General features: G+C 40.2%; 1 protein-coding gene across 2 annotated transcripts in view; it reads right to left on the minus strand.

Annotated features, from left to right (window-relative positions):
• Positions 1-18,493, minus strand: part of AK5 (adenylate kinase 5) — a 237,479-nt gene extending 218,986 nt beyond the window's left edge. The window contains exons 1-5 of one of the 2 annotated variants that reach the window (XM_038541633.1): positions 18,341-18,493; positions 13,779-13,965; positions 8,325-8,420; positions 3,422-3,591; positions 3,208-3,321 (exon numbers count right to left, since the gene is read on the minus strand). In XM_038541633.1, coding sequence (XP_038397561.1) covers positions 3,208-3,321; positions 3,422-3,591; positions 8,325-8,420; positions 13,779-13,965; positions 18,341-18,400 — 627 coding nt within the window. In that variant the 5' untranslated portion in view covers positions 18,401-18,493. Of the gene's footprint in view, positions 1-3,207; positions 3,322-3,421; positions 3,592-8,324; positions 8,493-13,778; positions 13,966-18,340 lie in introns of both variants that reach the window. The other variant, XM_038541632.1, reaches the window with a different exon arrangement.
• Between the last annotated feature and the right edge of the window lie 736 nt (positions 18,494-19,229).

Raw genomic sequence — 19,229 nt, forward strand, 5'->3', positions numbered from 1 at the left:
CTCAGCAGTGAAGTTTGGGGAGCTTTTGGGTCGGTGAACATGCCAAAGTGCTGGGAGGGTGGTGCACCCAGAGAGAACATGGAAGTTCTGTATCCCCACCCCCACACCATGCCTTACACATCTCCTCTATTTGGCTGTCCCTGAGTAGCACCTTTGTAATAATCCCCTAAATGTAAGTAAAGCATTTTCCTGAGTTCTGTGGGTCATTCTAGCAAATTATCAAAACTGATAAGGGTGTCTTGGGAACCCTAGAATTTATGGGTGATTGGACAGAAGCATAAGGGGCCCCTGGAACTCGTGACTGACCGCTCAAGTGGGGATGTTCTTGTGGGACTGAGCCCTTAACCTGTAGGGTCCATACTAACTTTGCTATTCAGTGTCAGAGTTGAATTCAATGATCAGATTTCTTGTTTGCATTGAGGATCAGAGAACTGGAATGGAAAACCCTCATGCATCTGGTGTCAGAAATGGTACCAGAAAAATAGATACATGAGAGCATAAGCCTACGTAGGGTCTGGAGTTATCAGGGCTGACCTTACCACTTTGCTTTAAATAGACACTTCAGCTGTGCCTCTGCACCCTCTGACCTCTGGTGGCTCGGCAATGGTGACATCAACCTCAGCACAACTGTTCTGCTCGAAGTGGCCAAGAATCTCTAAGCTGTTACAATACCAACCTAAGATGTTAAACCAGGACTTTTCTAGCCTCAGAAAAATGGCTAAGAACAGAAAATGCAAAAAACTGCATAATCTACACAGAGATACTAGAGCATCATATACAGAACTTGCTAACAGGTGTCCCCAGCCGGTATTATGACCCTTGGCCCATCACTCGTGTCCAGGTTATATAAGAGAAGGTGGAAATGGGTCAGGTATCCAGAGAGTTGCTGGAGAGTTATACGTTTCCCGCCCCACCATAAGCCACCTGAGAAGAATTTCAGGAGTCTGAGACATCACTTCGGGTTTCTGCAGCTGAACCAGGTCCAAGCAGACTATATGTGAAACTGAATGAAAAACTGAAGTTTTTATTTTATATTGGACTTTTTTTTTAATTAAAAAAATTTCTCCCAGCTTTATTGAGATACAATTGCGGACTAAGCTTTTAATACTGGGAAGTGAGACTATCTGTTAATATTTTAAAGATTTGTTTATTTCTTATTTTGGAGAGGGGGGAAGTGGGAGAGGGAGAGAGAAAGAATCTCAAGCAGACTCTCCGCTAAGCACCGAGCATTACACGGGGCTCCATTCCACGACCCTGAGATCATGACCTGAGCTCAGGTCAAGAGCCAGATGCTTAAGTGACCGAGACACTGGACGCCCCTAGCTGTTGATATTTTAAAGTGACCAGGAAAGCCATGAGATCTGCCTGAGTTATTATTCAGGGGAGAAGAGGGAGACTCACAGTACGTTGGAAAGGCAACAGAGAAAAAAATCAAGAAGCTCATGCAGCGTGCGCCCACCAAATGCATGTCACTCAGTACACAGTGTGGACTGGGTTTGAGTGGGAATGCCTGCGCTGGCTATCAGGCTTCTGCCAATAGCCAAGAATCACATAGCACGGCTGCGATAGCACCCACTTTCAATAGCGACCCAGATGACACAATAGCAACAACAAAAAATTGATTTTTCTAGTTTTTCTCTCATCAAGGCCAGAGCAATTAGAACCAAGCCCTCGAGCTGAGAAAGCACCGGAGGTTCTGGATTACTGTGGGAGAGGAAGACCTGAGGGGAGGAGACAGACACCCCAGCACAACAGGTGCACCCAGAGAGTCAATCTGAACAAAGAGAGGCTTTCAGAAGCCGTCTTCTGGCCTTGAACCGCCTAACTCCAGACTTCTTTTACACGACACATAAATTTACCTCTTATTTGACTTTGTTCTCTCTGATATAATATCTGTAATATGCTAAAAGCTTATTTAAATAAGAAAAAGATAAACAGGTCCATAGAAATATAAGCAAAGGAAAGCAGGTAATTCACATAAGAAATACAAATAGCAGGGATCCCTGGTTGGCGCAGCGGTTTGGCGCCTGCCTTTGGCCCAGGGCGCGATCCTGGAGACCCGGGATCGAATCCCACATCGGGCTCCCGGTGCATGGAGCCTGCTTGTGTCTCTGCCTCTCTCTCTCTCTCTCTCTGTGACTATCATAAATAAATAAAAATTAAAAAAAAAAAAGAAATACAAATAGCAAAGTATCTGAAGGCATATCTAACTTAGTTTCTTGTTAAATGCACATTTAAGAGATGAAATACTGTTTTTTACTGCTCAGGTTGGCAAAAATCTTAAATATGAATTATATCCATTTGGAAAGAATCTGGATAAATACACTCATTCAGTATTGATGGGACTATAACTTGGACAAGTCTTTCTGGGGGACCATTTGGAAATAGCTATGAAAATTAAAAAGGCACTTGCATATAAGCATGCAGACGTGTGCATGCGTGGCTGTGTGTGTGTTCAATGTATAGAAAATGGCCCAGAAGGATGTATAACAAGCTTAACAGTGTTTCTGTTTCTCAGAAGAAGAGGGCAGTGGAACGGAATAAGGGTATTTGCAGACTTTCATTTTTTACACTGGATTAAAATTTTTATGACCACATTGCTGTTTTTGTAATTAAAATTTTTACAGGAAAAACCACTCACCCTGATTTTCAAAGATTAAATAGATATACAAAATATTTTAATTGATTCATTTTCCCTTAAAAATATATGTATTAGGTGCTGAGCATACAGAGCCTACTGAAATTTGAGTGAAGTTTGGCAACCTGAACCCTACTTTGTTATAGGTTTGTTTGTTAGTATTTTACACCCCAGTTAAGGGGGCTTCCTAATTTGGTTACAATATAAGTGCAGGGTGATGTTTTCTATGGCTGGGCAGTATAGAGCAGGCTTGTTTTAAGTAATTAAAGATGAAAAACATAATCTTAAAGTGTTTTGAAATAAAATTTAGAGAGGTTTGCCTTTTTAAGTAAAAATAACAAATTCTCTTATTAGTCCTTTTTTTTTCTATTTTGACAGAGACATTCTCCAATTTTTAGGCACACAGGCCAAGGAAATGACCTTTTGACAACCCATACTGATGTACTTTCCTGCTTTCAGACCAGAATTTTTTCAGAATAACAGTAAGTCTTCCAAGAAACCTTTTTTTTTTTTTTAATCTCAAAGTTTTAAGCAAAAACAGGTCATTTAAAATATAGAGACATTCTTACTTGGTCCTCAAAAGATAGAGCCTGGGCAACATCTCTTGGGAAGCCATCAATAACAATGCCCTCTTCATCAGGTATTTGCATCAATTTCTGTTTTATCTCTGTAATTGTTGTTTCCTTTTGTAAAGAAAAAAAAGAAAGTCGAGAAACCACAGTTAGACTGACACAATTGGCATAAGAATCTTTTGCAGACTAGAAGCAAATAACACAGCAGTACCTGTGGGGCCAATTCTCCAGTTGTAATTATTTTGGCAATAAGACTCCATTTCCTATTGCTGCTGGTACTGTGGATCTTCTTTCTTAATAATTCTCCCACCGAAATGTATTGGAATCCATAACGTTCTGCAATTTTCAAACTTTGAGTACCCTTTCCACTTCCTGGACCACCTGTCATTTAAAACAGGCAAAATTGTGACCTTCCGATAACAACAAGAAACCCCTTTTTACACAGCTACTACCTCTAGCTTGAGATACAGTCTAGATCGCCACTGTCAGGGAAGCCAACTTTACACCTGTGCCATTCTCGGCTCTACCTCTGAATGCAGAGCAAGTACAGACTTAGCCAAGGAAAAGATAGAATTACGATCAATTTTATTAGATGAAAGAGACATTTTTTCCTTTACCTATTTTAGTAAATAACTAACTTAGAAAATTGGAAGAAAAAAAAAAGAAAATTGGACAATGCAGTTGAAAGAAACTGTGTCTTGTTCTTCTGTGTAAAACCTAATTGCGTTTTCCCTGTGATCAAAGAAAAATCTATGGGCCACAAGAGACAATGATCAAAATAATAGAAATGTGTTCCATGCCAACAAAGAGCTACCGTGCAATTTGGTGAAATGCAACAATTATTCTTAAACTCAGAGGGACATCAATATTGACACAGGTTATTTAAATTTTTTTTTTTTAACTCCGTTCACAGGTCTACTTGCCTCATCTCCTTTCAATTTCAAAGAAGTTTTATGCCACGAATACAGAGTGAATGGAATAGGTGCTTAAAGCAGAACAAATTCATAGAGCTCAAGATAATTTCAATTTTGTGATACATTCGTATGAAGTAATCAACATTTCGCAACCTTACTCAACACTAATCGTTGGTAATTACCATTTATTTTTTAGAAGCTTATGTCCTAAAATAATTATAAAATCTATGCCTCAGATTTTATTTCCAATCATATTAGATTTAATTTATATTTCTAAACAACCTAGACTAATTTGAATCTAAAGTCTGAACAAATTTCTAAATAAAGCAATAGCAATCAGCCCTGTCTGATTTTGATTTGTTACTCCTTATTTTTTCTTTTTAAAGACTCTATTCATATGAGAGAGACCATGAGCAGGAGCAGGGGGAAGGGGAGGGTCAAAGGGAGAGAGAGAGGGACCAGCCGACTCCCCGCAGGGCAGGGAACCCAATGATTCAGGGCTCGAACCCAGGACCCCAAGGCTCATGACTCAAGCTGAAGTCAGATGCTTAACCAACTGAGAGACCCAGGAGCCCTGATTTGTGACTTCTTAGTAATTACCAAGATGAAATTTATGCTTAAGCATAAATTATTGACTGTAGACAAAATATTTTTAAAGGTTGATGTCTAATAAGTAATGAAATGTTTTGGTAATATTCACTGAAAATATTTATGATTTATTAAGCAATATTGAAAATAAAAATTCAATAGAAAAGTGAGTTGGTGTTCTCCCTACTATTTCAATATATCAGATATGGGAGGGAGTACAATTCATTTTATATATAATTATCAATTATTTTTTGCAAATAATATAAGTAAAAAAGACAGGTGTTTTGCTTATTTTTTCTAAAAAGAGTTCTGAATGGGTAGACTTAGTTGGCCATGCCTTATTTCCTTTTTAAAAATGTTCAAATGCAGGGGTGCTGGGGTGGCTGAGTCAGTTAAGTGTCTGACTGTTGATTTTGACTCAGGTCATGATCTCAGGGTCCTGCGATCAAGTCCCATGTCAGGCGCGCTGCTCAGCGAGGAGTCTGTTTCTCCCTCTCCCTCTGCTCACTCTGCTGTGTGTGTGTGTGTGTGTGTGTGTGTGTGTGTGCTTGTGTGTCTTAAATAGATAAGCAAATCTTTAAAAAATAAATAAAATATAAAAATTTCAAAGTTCAGAATTCTAAGATCAACTAATGAGAATCACTTCTTAACCCCAATACCAAATAATAAACCTGATAACATGTGGCTTTCACCTTTTTTACTGCTTTATTAAACTTAGGATAGGAATTTGTTTACATTTTTAACCATTTTCTTTCTAAGAAACTCTAAATCCTATCCTATTAGATTTAACATTATCAACTACTACTTGATTAAATTCATTACTTTGCAAATCAAAAGTAAGTTTTGGCTCTAAATAGCTGCTTCTGGCTTATTAACCTATAATGCAGTTCATGGGTTGGCTTGAAGTAAAAAATTACATGAATATCCCCATCAAATTTAAGAAGATTTGATCCTTGAAGAATGAAAGTTATCTTTCATAAACTATATTGACACATTTTATCTCACAAACTATCAAACTTCATTTATAAGAGATTATAAATCCCACTGAATTAAAAAAAATCAAGCATGCTAAGAAAGTTATAGCACACAAATTTTTTTTGTCAACTAATAGAAGCAAATAGCAGACAACACAAACATATGATTAGCACAATTAAGGAGGAATAGTATTAATTTATTACATGGGTTTGATGAACAAATTGGTTTCACATTTTCTCTCTGAAACCAAAGTGAGCTTAATTTGGTTCCATTTATTTATCTCTAATACTTAAAAATATTAGGATCCATCTAACTCTTAGATTTTATAATTATATTAATATAAGAGATATTCATGTCTGTGACAAGATGCCTAGCTTTAAAAAAATTCTGCATCGCCACAAAGGAAATTTTATTTGAATGTAATACCATGTGGGTATCTGTACCTCTTCCATTCCTTTTTTACCTGATACCAATAAACATTTGTAAGGTTCGGGTACAATTATAATTCCTCAAAAGTCATTAAATTGCCCCAATTCTCTCAGATAACCTAAGGTTCGGTTTTTCCTTTCTTCTCATATCTCAATGCTCTAAAATCTAAAAGTTATTTACACTCATTGGTTCTGCATTATTCTTGGAATACATACAATTTTATAGTGTGTAAGTCTAAAACCAGAATCACACTCTTGGGAAGCCAATTGATTTTACTGAGTAAGAAAGAACTGTGGAGTTCTTTTTTGAAGCATTTGTATTTTCTCCAAAGACCTTAGTTTATTGAAATATTTTAGACATTTTCATATAAAATTCACAATGCACAAAAAATTCATATATGTGTTTTACAGAAGAGCATTTTGGTATTCCGCCTTTTTCATGGACAATCACACCTCCATTTGTTCATCCTATTAATAATTACCAACATTTGAGAACAGCAATATGAAAGAATATTTCATCCCAAAACGGCGAAATAATTTCTTCACCTGTAGCTCTATGTTTTAATAAAGCATTTCTTCATCTTCTAAGTAATAATCTCTAACTTTAAAAACATTTTAAGATTTTGTTTATTCACAAGAGACACAGAGGGAGAGGCAGACATAGGCAGAGGGAGAGGCAGGCTCCCTGTGGGCACCCTGATGCGGGATTTGATCCCAGGACCCTGGGATCATGACCTGAGCCGAAGGCAGATGCTCAAACACTGAGCCACCCAGGTGCCCCGAATCTCAAACTTTTAAGTGTGCACACACACACACACACTTTTCAAGAACAGAGATTTACGGCATAATGGTGGCTACCATATGCCATAAGAATAATGACTTTTAGAAAGCCAGTTGTTATATTTTCTACCTACGATACTACCTTAATTCAGTGCCAAATATCTTTGCAATTTCATTTTCATTACACTGAGAGATGGACCAATGTCACTTCTTCTAGTCTGGTGAACTTAAATTCTTGTTACAGCTTGGTGTGTTGATTTGCCTGCCTTTCTGCCAGTTGCCGTCATCAGTGCATCTCCCAGAAACAGTACTTCTTTGCATGGGGGCTGCATGCAATCTGCCCTCTGTTAACATTACTGACGAGAAGAGCCCTGAACACGTCACACTCGATTTTCACTTTTGGTTATCTCTGTGAAAGCTGAGTCAAACTGGAACGTGAGACAATGACAACATACTGCATGTTCACAGGTCTCCTCATTGATTTTTACAGATTTTGAGGAAGTTGGAAGTTGCGAGAATGGTCAACAATGCGTTTTGCCAAAAGACTTCCAACATTTTCCATATCCATTCCTCGTGAATTGAAATCAGACTGGTATTTCCATACACATTCATAGTAAGCAATGTTAAAGATCAACTGTTATTCTTATTTTGACTAATACTCAGATGTTATGTGATGTATAAAACACTATTCTATGGGATTTGCTTGTCTTAAACACCAAACTTTTTTATTTTAAGTGCCAGTTTGCCATACAGAAGACTCATTTATGAGTCTTTACCAACATATTATCATAATTATTATTCTTACCCTCTAAAGTTAATAGTGAATAAAAATTCATTTTGTTGAATTAGAAAGGAAAAAGACACATCATGTTTAGAAAACTTCAAATGGGAGGCAGCTGGGTGGCTCAGTGGTTAAGTATCTGCCTTTGGCTCAGGTCATGATCCTAGAATCCTGGGAGAGAGCCCCACACACATCAGGCTCCCTCTCCCTCTGCCTGCTGCTCCCCCTGCTTGGTCTCGCACGCTCTCTCTCTGTGTGTCAAATAAATAATAAAATCTTAAAAAAAAAAAAAAGAAAGAAAGAAAACTTCTAATGGATTCAGTTTCTATGTTAAAAATTAAACAGATAAAACCAGAGGACAATAAATCTTGAAGAAATTAATACTTTCAATTCATGATAGAGAATTTCTAGGACATTGTAATGAGATTCTATAAAAGTGCAATAGGCATTATATAATTATAACAATTCTGTTTTATTGAAAATTATGCTAAAATATTTATATCTACTGTCTCTTGAGCTTTTGTTTCTATTGTTTGTCTTTACCCAACTTAGTATTTGCAAATACACATAATTAACATAATTTCTTGAAATGTAAATATACAAGCAAAGATAGCAAGACTATAAGAATTTTGCTTTCTGTCCTCATACCTATGACAAGAATGATTTTTGGTCGAGGTCTAGTGGGATCAAAAACCTCATACTCCTCAATTAACTCTGCAGTCTCAGAGAGGTCCGTATCACTTTCTATGGAGAATTGATGGATTGGAGGAAGCCGATCATACCGCCGATATGGAAAGTTGGAATTTTCAGGCATTACTGCAAAAGAGTAAGATAACTTTGAAACGGGAAAAAAAAAAGCATAATAAAACATTTTTTGTACTTAGCCAATCAGTGGAGGGAATTTTTCAAACTAAATGAGTTTGATTTTTTTCAAGTGGAAGGAGACTCCATCCTGTAAGTGATCTGCAAACTTTTCCTTAATGGGCCATTTAGTATTTTGAACTTTGCACAGTCTCATACCCAACTTGGTCATGTAGCAGGAAAGTGGTCAGAGACAACATATAAACAATGGATGAGTTTGTGTTCTAACAAAACTTTATAAAAACAGATAAGGAGCCAGACTCAGTAGGTGGGTTATAATTTGCCAAACCCTGTTCTGAAGGAACCCGCTTAAGTACTGCTTAATCTTGTTTGGTAGTTTTTATATACCCTGATCTCTGCAAACAGTGCTCGCTGGAGTTGTATAATATACAACCTCACAATTCTCCCAACCTTACACAGCTGCTAATTCCCATGTTGTTCGAGGCTCAGCCTTGGTACTTGTAGTTCATGGCTCCTTCTGTCCTCAACCCATGTGTCAGTATCCCAGGAGACAAAGAGAAGCCCTAACTACCCAACAGGCACTGCATAAAAGAAACAGGAGGCCACTTGGCTTTCCATGAGTGACTTGGCTATGGGGACTACTGGATTTTAGCATGTCATTGTGCTCATATCTCTTTCTGGGATATTGATAGGTAGAACTTCTCATGCTCTGTTGACACAATAGATGAGGTCATTGACTACTGACCCACTGGACTCGCTTCAGTTCCAAGAAAGGAGTAGAGTCGTCTGCAATAATAGTGGATATTCTTTAGAAAACTATGGGAAGGGTTTATGATAGGAAAGGCACTGACAACAGTATCCTGGTCTGCCTTGAAATCAAATGGCTTCCCCTAACACAGGGCAAAACTCAAGGCATTATCCTCAATTATTTTCTTCCCTTAGTCTTCACATTTATTGCCATAGATTTTATATCCAAAACATATCCCAAATACCCAAACTTTTCTCCAACTGCACTATCACTACTCTTGCCCAAGTCACCAGCATTTACCTGGACAACTTTAACAGACTCTTTACTGATCTGCCTGCTTCCAATCTTGTCCCCACAATCCACTGCCCGAAATGCTCTGCTTGTCTTTCACATTTCAGCTCACATGAAACCTCCTATAAGGGGACTTCACTGACTTTTTAATCTCGAGTAGTCACCTAATTTCAAGGATATCACTCTAAGTCACTCTACAAAGCATCTACTACTTCACAATTTGAAAGGTCTCCATTCACTGTCCTCTCCCATTAGAATGTTCAGTTCCATGAAGCAGGGACCTTACTTATCTGGAACTGTATCCTTGGGATTTAGAACTATGGTTGGCACGTAGTGTCCAATAAATATTTGTTGAATTGGTAACAGAGAACAGATGGTTTCCCATAGAGAAAAACCAGAAGATGGGTAGGCAGGTGTGGCTATAGGGTGGAGGGACTTAACCACCAGAGTAAAGGGTTTAGCATTAACCTGGTAGAAAGTCAGCAGAGAAGTTTTTTGGCGGGGAGAGGGGTAAAGTAGGAACATAATTAAATATGAAATATGTTTTTTAGGAAGATAAATCTGGTGGTGGTTAGAAGGGATTTGATTTGGGAGATGGGGGGGGCAGAAAGAATAGCGGCTAGGAGTCAGGTACTGTAATGCACAGGTGAGAAATGAGGGCTTCAGTTAAGAGGGGTAGCACAGGAAATGGACATGAGTGGTGAGATACGAAGAACACGGTTAGGATTGGGATCTGTGATATGAAAGGAGGTGACATTACAAAAACAATTACCAGGTTTCAAGTTTAAATAAATAAGGAACACACTGCATTTCATATAGTTTCCTGCCTTCTCTCTTCTGCTCCAGAAATGGTGGGCTTCTGTTATTACTATCTATACCATAGCCTCTTCCTCAACGTCAGGAACCCCTGTTCTCTATTCCCTGGTATATACTCAAACTCTTCCATCCTTCTCTAGCTAACACCCACTTAGCTTTCTGTCTCCAAGCACTAGCATATCACTTCTTCCAGGAAGCCTACCTTGAACCCCAGCCTACCTTGGTTCCACTCCCCTGTTTATATGGTTGATCCTATAGCATATGGTATTTCCTAGAGCACCGACTGGGCTTTTAATTATATATATATATTTTTTTTCACGACCAATGTTTTTTATTCTATCATCAAAATGATTGCCAATTTCATTATTTTTGTTTCAACAATTATTCCTGATTAACATCATCTTACACAAATTCTTTAAAAATAACCTCAGCATTATAGTCTATACCAAACTGTTATGTATATATATGTATCATATATATATATATGATACATATATTTTGTACCTGTATAGGGTGTCCACTCTCTACACTCCTATAGTATTTCCAAAGCATTTCTTTTAATATTTTATTTTTAACTGAAGTATAATTAACATAGTGTTATATTAATTTCAGGTGTACAATGTAATGACTCAATAATTCTATACACTTCTCAGTGCCCATCAAGGTAAGTTATGCTTAATCTCCTTTGTCTACTTCACTCGTTCCTCCCCCCTCCCAATCTCCCCTCTGGCAACCCTCAGTTTATTTTCTGTATTTAGGATTCTGGTTTTTTGTTTGTTTGCTCATTTGCTTTGTTTTAAATCCGACATGTGAATGAGATCATATAGTATTTGTCTTTCTCTAACTGACTTATTTTATTTAGCATAATATTCTCTACAGCACTCCATGAAGGCAGGTACCATGTTTGTTCTTTGTCACTGGCTATATCCTCAGTCTTAAAAGAATGACAAATAGCAGTGTTCAATAAATTGTTATTATAATGCTCAACTGACTCATAGACTGACTTCATCAAAATAAGGAAAGAAAGGAGTGCTGGTTTTGAAGCAAATATGCTATGATTGCTTTTTAAACATGTTGAGTATACGATGACAGAACAGAAGCTTTATGGACATTTGGAGCTATGGGATTAGACCCCTTATCTGCAACTATTTGTTCAATTGTATACATATGACAGAAAAATATGGATGCTTATCTCACATTGATAGTAAAATCCTTTCAGTCAATAATTTATCCTTGCTTTTTATCATATTTTTATGTATGAAATGATGTATAAAAGTAATTTGCCTAAATGATTAAAATGTTTTAATTCACAGAATAATTTTTCATGATAATTACATATTAGCATAGCTATGCCAGTATTTCAGCAAAATATGTATGAATCACTTTTTATTTCTAAAAATAATCATGATGCTTTAAGTTACTGGGAAGTTATCAGTTTTCTTTAATTTAATAATCTATTCCATAAATTATAGCTAAAAGTTACAAAGCACAAGTAAAGCATATCATAAAATGTTATTTTTACAGAAAAGTCAATTTAAAAACCATTTTCCATCTTTCAGCATGTAATAAGACAGTCATCATTGTATATTGAATGGTTCTATTCGTACATAGATTAATTAGAAGACCTCTGAGAAGGAATTCTGGTAAAGTATTAGTAGACATGGAATGGAGATTCTAAAATTAACAAACAGTTTTAATTCTAATGACAGTTAGACCTACATTTTCCATTCCTGTTTTAGCTTATCCTGCTAAATCAGGAGTTCCAAACTGGTCATTTGTAGGCCCAATATAGCCCCAGAGATGTGTTTTGTTCAGCTCAGTGTGTTTCTAAAATTTGTACATGACTGCCTTTAGACAATGACTGTTCTCTCTAATTTGACCGCAGTCCCCACTGTTGTCTATTATATACTTGGCCTGCCTGGCTTCTGTGTATAATCAAGCCAAGTAATAGTATGAAATGGAAGCATTTGGATTTTATTTTGTTGCAAAAGTCACTTTTCATACCCACTCTGACAGCAGCTTTTGGGCTAAGGTAATATCATATCCTCTTAGATTTAAACTTAAAAATGTAAAAATATTTTAGACGAGATTCATTAATACCTAAGGTTTGTTAGTGCCTTAAGGTCTAGAAAGTATTCCCCATACTAATCTCACTTGATTTAACAAGGGCATGGTATGTGTATTTAACCCCGAGCCAGATTCTAACGGTATGACAACACCCAGGGAAGTAAGTTAGCCATTTGGGGAAGGTACATGAACTCTTCAAGCCCATGAAGACATCATTTGGTTCACCAAAGCAGAAATTGACTGAGTCTCAGAGGTAACTGGCACTTGAGCATTCAGGCCTGTATCAACTAGTGATGATTCCCACATGGATAGGGAAGGATTCTACTCTCCAGAGATGCTTCTGAGAAAATGTTGGTTCTGCTTATCCTTTCTGCTTGTGTTTCTTAAAAATTAACACACCATGACTTTTCTCCATGCTGCATTCAAAAAAAATCTAAGTGGGGCATACTAATTAAACTGAAGTTTATGTCTCTCTTTATTTGGTACAAATACTTGTAATGCTTGTATTATAAATACTTCAAATTCTGTCTGTATAGCTAAAACTTTTCATAGTACTATTTTTGAAAGTGATGTGAATTTTGAAAATATAATGATCTTGCCCACTGGGAAAAAATAAATATAGTTTCCCCTGACTGAAAATGATTCCATTTTGCACATACTATTGTTCTTGTCAATTTCAACCAGAGCCTAAAAGGCTTTGGCTGATGTTGAACCACTAATTTGGATAAGCATGTAATTCAGAAAGCTATCAGAATATACCACGAATCTCCTCTACTGAACTCTAATTCTTAGTTCCAAACTATTCTTAAAATTGCTAGACAAGTTCATGTCTTCTACTTCTTTTATAGCATCTAAACGCCCAATCTAATATGTTGCATTCCGCATTAATAAATGCTCGTTGGATAAGCTAGTATAAACTTTACATGCATTTATGCAGAGGCATTAATATGGACTTTGAGTTTGTAAATATATTATACCACACTCTTCCCAGCTAATAAAAAAAATGGTGAATTGTTACATAACAGCTATTTGGTCTATCCATTTATTTGGGAGATTCTTATTTACAATTTTAAGAAAAATTCATAGTTTGCTAATGCAATTCATTTTGTAAAATAATGAAGTCAGAAATACAAAATTTCATTAAGCCTTTATGGAAATGCTGGACAGCGGCATGTGATTTTGTTTGTCTTATCACAAAGGTGATTAGAATTCAGAGCAGAGAGATTAATCATGTTCCAGGGCCAATGTCTTTCTAGGCTTTTGGAAACCTAATAAATTAAAGAACTGCCTATAGTCTACATGGTGTGTTTTAAAGAAAACCATTATAACTATAAACCATTATTCTACATATACATTACCATTTCTTAGAAAGGATCTCCTCGACTGCCCTCCATTGAGTGGAGGTAGGGTCTTCTTTTCCTGGCTGACAAATGTGTCCCATTTCACCTTGTCACAGCCGCCTAATTCCTTGACTTTCTGTAAACAACTTTCCAAGTACTCCACTGGGTCTTCAGGCTTAGAACACATCAGTCCATTCAAAAGGCTCTGAAATACAACAACAAAATACACCCATATAAAATAGGTTTTAAAACCACCTTTGTAAAAAAATAAATAAATAAATAAAACCACCTTTGTTAAAATGGTTGTATGTCCTATCTTTAAATTCTGGGTTGTTTCTGTTCTTTGCATTTGTTTTTTAAATAAACAACTGAAATTATGACCTGCTGAGTAATTAAGATAACCCCTGACTTCTTGACCATAAGTTTCCAGCTCACTGCCTTTTAAACAAGTCAGATTACATAGCTTAAAACGGAGGAGCCCTATCAAAGTGGGATAAAGTGTAGCGTGTAAATATGCTCCAGTCATTATTTATCTTATTCCCACCCATTTTTATGGGCTCTATACCTCAATTTCTTCATTGGCAAAATGAAGTTTTACCTTCCTCATAGAGTTTTTTAAGGATTAAAAATGTAATATTTGTAAAGTGCATATCGAGGGCCTGACACATAGTAAATATGCAATAGATGTTGGTGGGTTTTGGTAACATTATTATTATCAGGAGGCCTCCCCTAAGCTCCCAGGTAGGTTTGTGGACCTCTTCCTTTGCATTCCACATTACCCAGAAAAAAACCATCTTGCCTGTCATTTTAACTGAAACCATCAGTTTATGTATTGGCCTCATGTTCTAAACTGTAAACTCTTCAACAACACAGTTTGGGTCTTTTTTATTTTTCAGTCTCTAGCTCCTGACATTGTCCCTGGCACATTGGAGGTTGCATATTGGACTATTTTCTAATTAGGAAAAATTTTTTACTCAAAACATAGTCTGAGACTTTAAAAAAAATGCTATTTGATATATAATGTCCACAATATCCATTGAGGTTACAGAGGAAAGTCTGGTGTCCAATGTGTCACATGTACTAATTTCTAAAAATGCTACAAATTTGGAAATGGTGACTCCTGGGAACTGGAGTGATGTGCAGAATATTTTCCTTTACAGTATTTCATGGAAAAAGCATAGAGGATTATTATCTCCAACATACATTATCAATGTACAACACACACACACACACACCCTTTAAAGGCTGACATCTTTGTCAAATACAGTATTTTATTTTCAAATTATTCTTGTGCAATTTGCTCTTTCTAGGTGCATTTGTTCTCTCAAATCCCAAATAGCGTGGGCTGGAGTGCTCAGAGGAGTTCAACAGCAGAGCGAGAGGAAAAAACCAATCTGGGCATCCACATTCAGTTTGTGTGTCAAGACCTGTGTTACATACACACACAGACACACACACACATTGTGTTTAACTCCTCACATTCCTACATTAATAACAGTGGCAGTGCTTACTCTGTGCCTTAGCTCACCCAATGCACTCTTCAGTCCTATGTAGTATTATTACCCCCATTTTATAGATTAGGAAACCATGGCTCGGAGATGTTAATGAGTTGATCAAGGTTATTGAGCTGGAAACTTGGAGGCCCAGGATTTCAACTCAATGTTTTTTTATTCCAAAACTCACATATTCCTCTCTACATATCTTGCAAAAGTATGATATGGAATAAAAATAAAATGCCAGATTATCTGTGCCCATACATAATCCAACTACAATATGAATCAGTCAAGTTTTCTCTTTTTAAATTCCTATTATTAACTAAAATGAGTGATCATATTCAATGAATTTTTTTTTTAACTGGAAAATACACATTTCCAGCTTCCTTAAAGAAATCTGGCTCCCCAAAGTGTACTGATTTTAGAAGGAATGAGTTCCACTCCTTCATGGATAATTTTAACCCTTCAAATAGTCAGCCACCATCAGGGATCCAAGATAGCCAACCAGCTGATGTTATTATTCAGTCTGAGTTAATCCTTTGAGAACCTGAATAATCTAATTTGACTTTCACCAGAATTCAAATTAATTGCTAAATCTCTACTCTAAGGTACAGTAATGTAAGATCAATACATACCCTCTGAGGTTAGAGTCAAGAAATCCTGACAATATCAGGGGAAAGTAGTTTTTATTTTAAACATTTAATCTAAAAATGGAAACATGTTTCAAACTTGAACCTACCAGAGGTATCCCATTTAATGCATATGATGTCTCAAGTCAGGAGAAAATCTGAAAAGGTCAGTTAGATACATCTAGTTGTTTGACAATATGTAGATTCAATAATCAATTACTTGGCCCACCGTGGTGTCTGAAATCTACAGCGAGGACAATATTTTTGGTTTGATAGATACCTGATTGATAAATTCCATATACTTAGAAACTTGGCCTACCATTATTATGGTTTGACAGAAAGAAATTCAGTTTGGAAGCAAAGTATTTGGTTTTACTGTCTATATTTATCCCATGGAGAACTGGCAGGTCTTACTTCTGTCTTGTTCTGGATAAAGCCTAGATTCTCACTGGTAGGATGGAGCCTTTGGAGGTCACCAGCAGTCTTTTTCCATCTTCTAATTGTCCAGGATTGCATTTAAGTACATTGTATTATTGCATTTTACCTAAGGGAGTGGACTTCCTTTACTGGGTGCCACTATTTTAAAACGTTCCATTCATATGCAGAAAAACAAAACAAAACAAAATGCATACTACCTGAACAATGCCTGCCATCATCTATTTGCATACACAGTATAGATTTTCGTGAACAAACTAAAAAACAAATCTCTGTGGTTACCAAGGAGGAAAAACAGCGCCCACATTTATAAAGAAAACAGTCATACTATTAAGAAGCACTTTGTAATCAGGTGACACTCCTGCAGATGTTTCTAATTGTTCTTCCAGAAGTATAGAAATGAAATTGATCACAGCAGTAGTTTTTATGTCATAACCTTCAGCTCTTCAGCTCCATATTCACTTTTTGAAAATTAAAAAAAAAAAAAAAAAAAAAAAAAAAACAACTCTTTAAGAATCCTACCTATCCGGGATCCCTGGGTGGCGCAGCGGTTTGGCGCCTGCCTTTGGCCCAGGGCGCGATCCTGGAGACCCGGGATTGAATCCCACATCGGGCTCCTGGTGCATGGAGCCTGCTTCTCACTCTGCCTGTGTCTCTGTCTCTCTCTCTCTCTCTGTAACTATCATAAATGAATAAAAATTAAAAAAAAAAAAAAAGAATCCTACCTATCCCAAGACCTGTCCTTATGCAACACCTCTCCCATTTTTTTCAAGCATGAGTAACACACTTGCTAGATTTGGGTTTCACAAACCAGGCTTGTGCTCAGTGTGGTTTACCTGGAAATCTTGGCTTCAGACCAACCCGAAACCAGTGGCTTACAGAGGTGAGAGAAAATGAAGATCTGCAATGATGATGGCCCATTTTAAAGATAATTTGGGAAAAGAGGCATCAAATTCTTTTCCCAGATGGTGTCTTAAAATTCCTTTTAGCAGAACACGAGAAAGAACAATTCATGATCCCTGGTTTTACTGGATCAGTCTACAGTCTACTATCTTTCAGAAACGGGGGGGGGGGCAGGTTTGCAGTGAATGGAATTCACCTTTCAGGGCTCCATCGATGAAGCTTGGCTCGCTTCCCTGTTTTGTTTTGTTTCTAACCCAAAGCACATAGAATTCAGTAATTTTTCGAAATTCAAATAGAAAGAGAAGGAAAAGAGGCAAAAGGCTCCGCGACGTCGGCTCTGGTCTAGAACAGGGTTCCCCCCAGTTCATGGCTCAAGCCGCCTCTCCCACGTCCCCGAAGTGCTCCCCATCCCCCGGGTCCCCGGTGTAGACGCTGCCGCGCTGCGGTCCGAGGATCCGAGGACGGAGCAACAGGAGTCACGCCCGCCTCGCCGCTCCCTCCCCGACTCGCGCTGTCCAGGTGGGTCGGGGGCGGCAGGCAAAGCTGCAGCCGGGGGGCGACGAGGGAGGACGGTCCCTGCCAAGGCCACGGGAAACGTGCTCAGGAGTTGGTTCACCGAGAGCGCAGCGCGGCGCGGGGGACCTGCCCTCCCGGGCGACCCGCTGCGCTCGACGGGTCTGGATTTGGTTTTTGCATCTTCATCCCTCATCCCTGTGCCCCGAGCTGTCCCCGCTCCGGCTGCTTCCGTCCCCACGTCCCCTCCCCGCGGGGTCCTCACCCTCGGCGCGCGGAGGGGCCCGGGCTCCCGACCCCAGGGCTTCGAGTCCCCGGGGGGCCTGAGCGCCCGCGCACCCACCTGGCCCGCCTGCAGCCCCCCGCCCCCACGCGCGAGGGGTTCGCCGGGGGGCAACCTGCTTCCTGCCCGAGCCCTGCTGGAGGCTCAAACTTGATCTGCGAGATGCGGCTTCGGAGCCCACCTTCGGACGGGGACCCGCACCAACGGGCAGGGCGAGCTTCTGCACGCGCCTCCGCCTCCGCGCCCGGGGCGCCGAGGTGGGCCCCGCCGCGCCCCGGGGTGCCTCCCCCCCCCCCCAGCCGTCGGCCAGCCCCGGCCCCCTACCTCGAAAAGCTGAGGGATTTCCCTCCGGGCCAGGTACTCCTTGGCATCGTTGGTGTTCATGGCTGCGCCGCGCGTGCCGCGGGGCCCCGGCGGGGAGGCTCCCGGGCTGCGGCCCCCGGGCTGCGGCTGGCGGGGTCCGCCGAGCTCGGTGCAGCGCCGGAGCTCACGCGCACACGCTCCCCCGCGCGGCTCTGCGCGCCCAGGCCACCGCCCCCTCCGCCGCTCCCGGGCCTGTGCGCTCCGCGCTGCCGCCGCCCCCGCCTGGCGGAGCTGCGGGCTCGGAGCGGCGGCTCCCGGGGGCTCCCGGGGGGCTCCCGGGGGGCTCCCGGGCAGCGCGGCGGCGCAGCGGGGACGGTGGAGGCTCGGCGGCGGCGGAGGCGGCGGAGGCGGCGGAGGTGGAGGCTCGGCGGCGGTGGAGGCTCGGCGGCGGCGGTGGAGGTGGAGGCTCGGCGGCGGCGGAGGCGGTGGTGGAGGCGCGGCGGCCGCCAGGCAGCAGCCCCGGAGCCTCTCCCGCTCTGCGCCTCCCGGAGCCGGGTCTGCGGCGGCGGCCAGTCACGCTGCGCGGGGGCGGGGGGGGGGGTCGGGGGGGCGGGGGGCTCGCCGTCACACCCTGCGGGTCACACCACCGCCGGGGGCGCGGCCACCTGCCAGCAGGTGCCCTGAGCGAGAGTCGGGGGCTCTAGGAACGTGCCCCCTCCCTCCACGCCTCCCCCCAACCCCAGACTTACTCCCGCGTCCCCCCCTCCCCCGGGGGGCAGAAACCTAAATGTTACAGCATCTGTCATTCATTCCTAAGGTTACCGATGTTTCATCACGGGGAGCTGGAGGTAAGGAGAAAAGGAAGGGGATTCACGGTGTGCAATCCACCCTTTTAAGAGAATTTTTCAGA

This window comes from Canis lupus, chromosome 6, assembly GCF_011100685.1.
Source record: "Canis lupus familiaris isolate Mischka breed German Shepherd chromosome 6, alternate assembly UU_Cfam_GSD_1.0, whole genome shotgun sequence".
Classification (NCBI taxonomy): domain Eukaryota; kingdom Metazoa; phylum Chordata; class Mammalia; order Carnivora; family Canidae; genus Canis; species Canis lupus.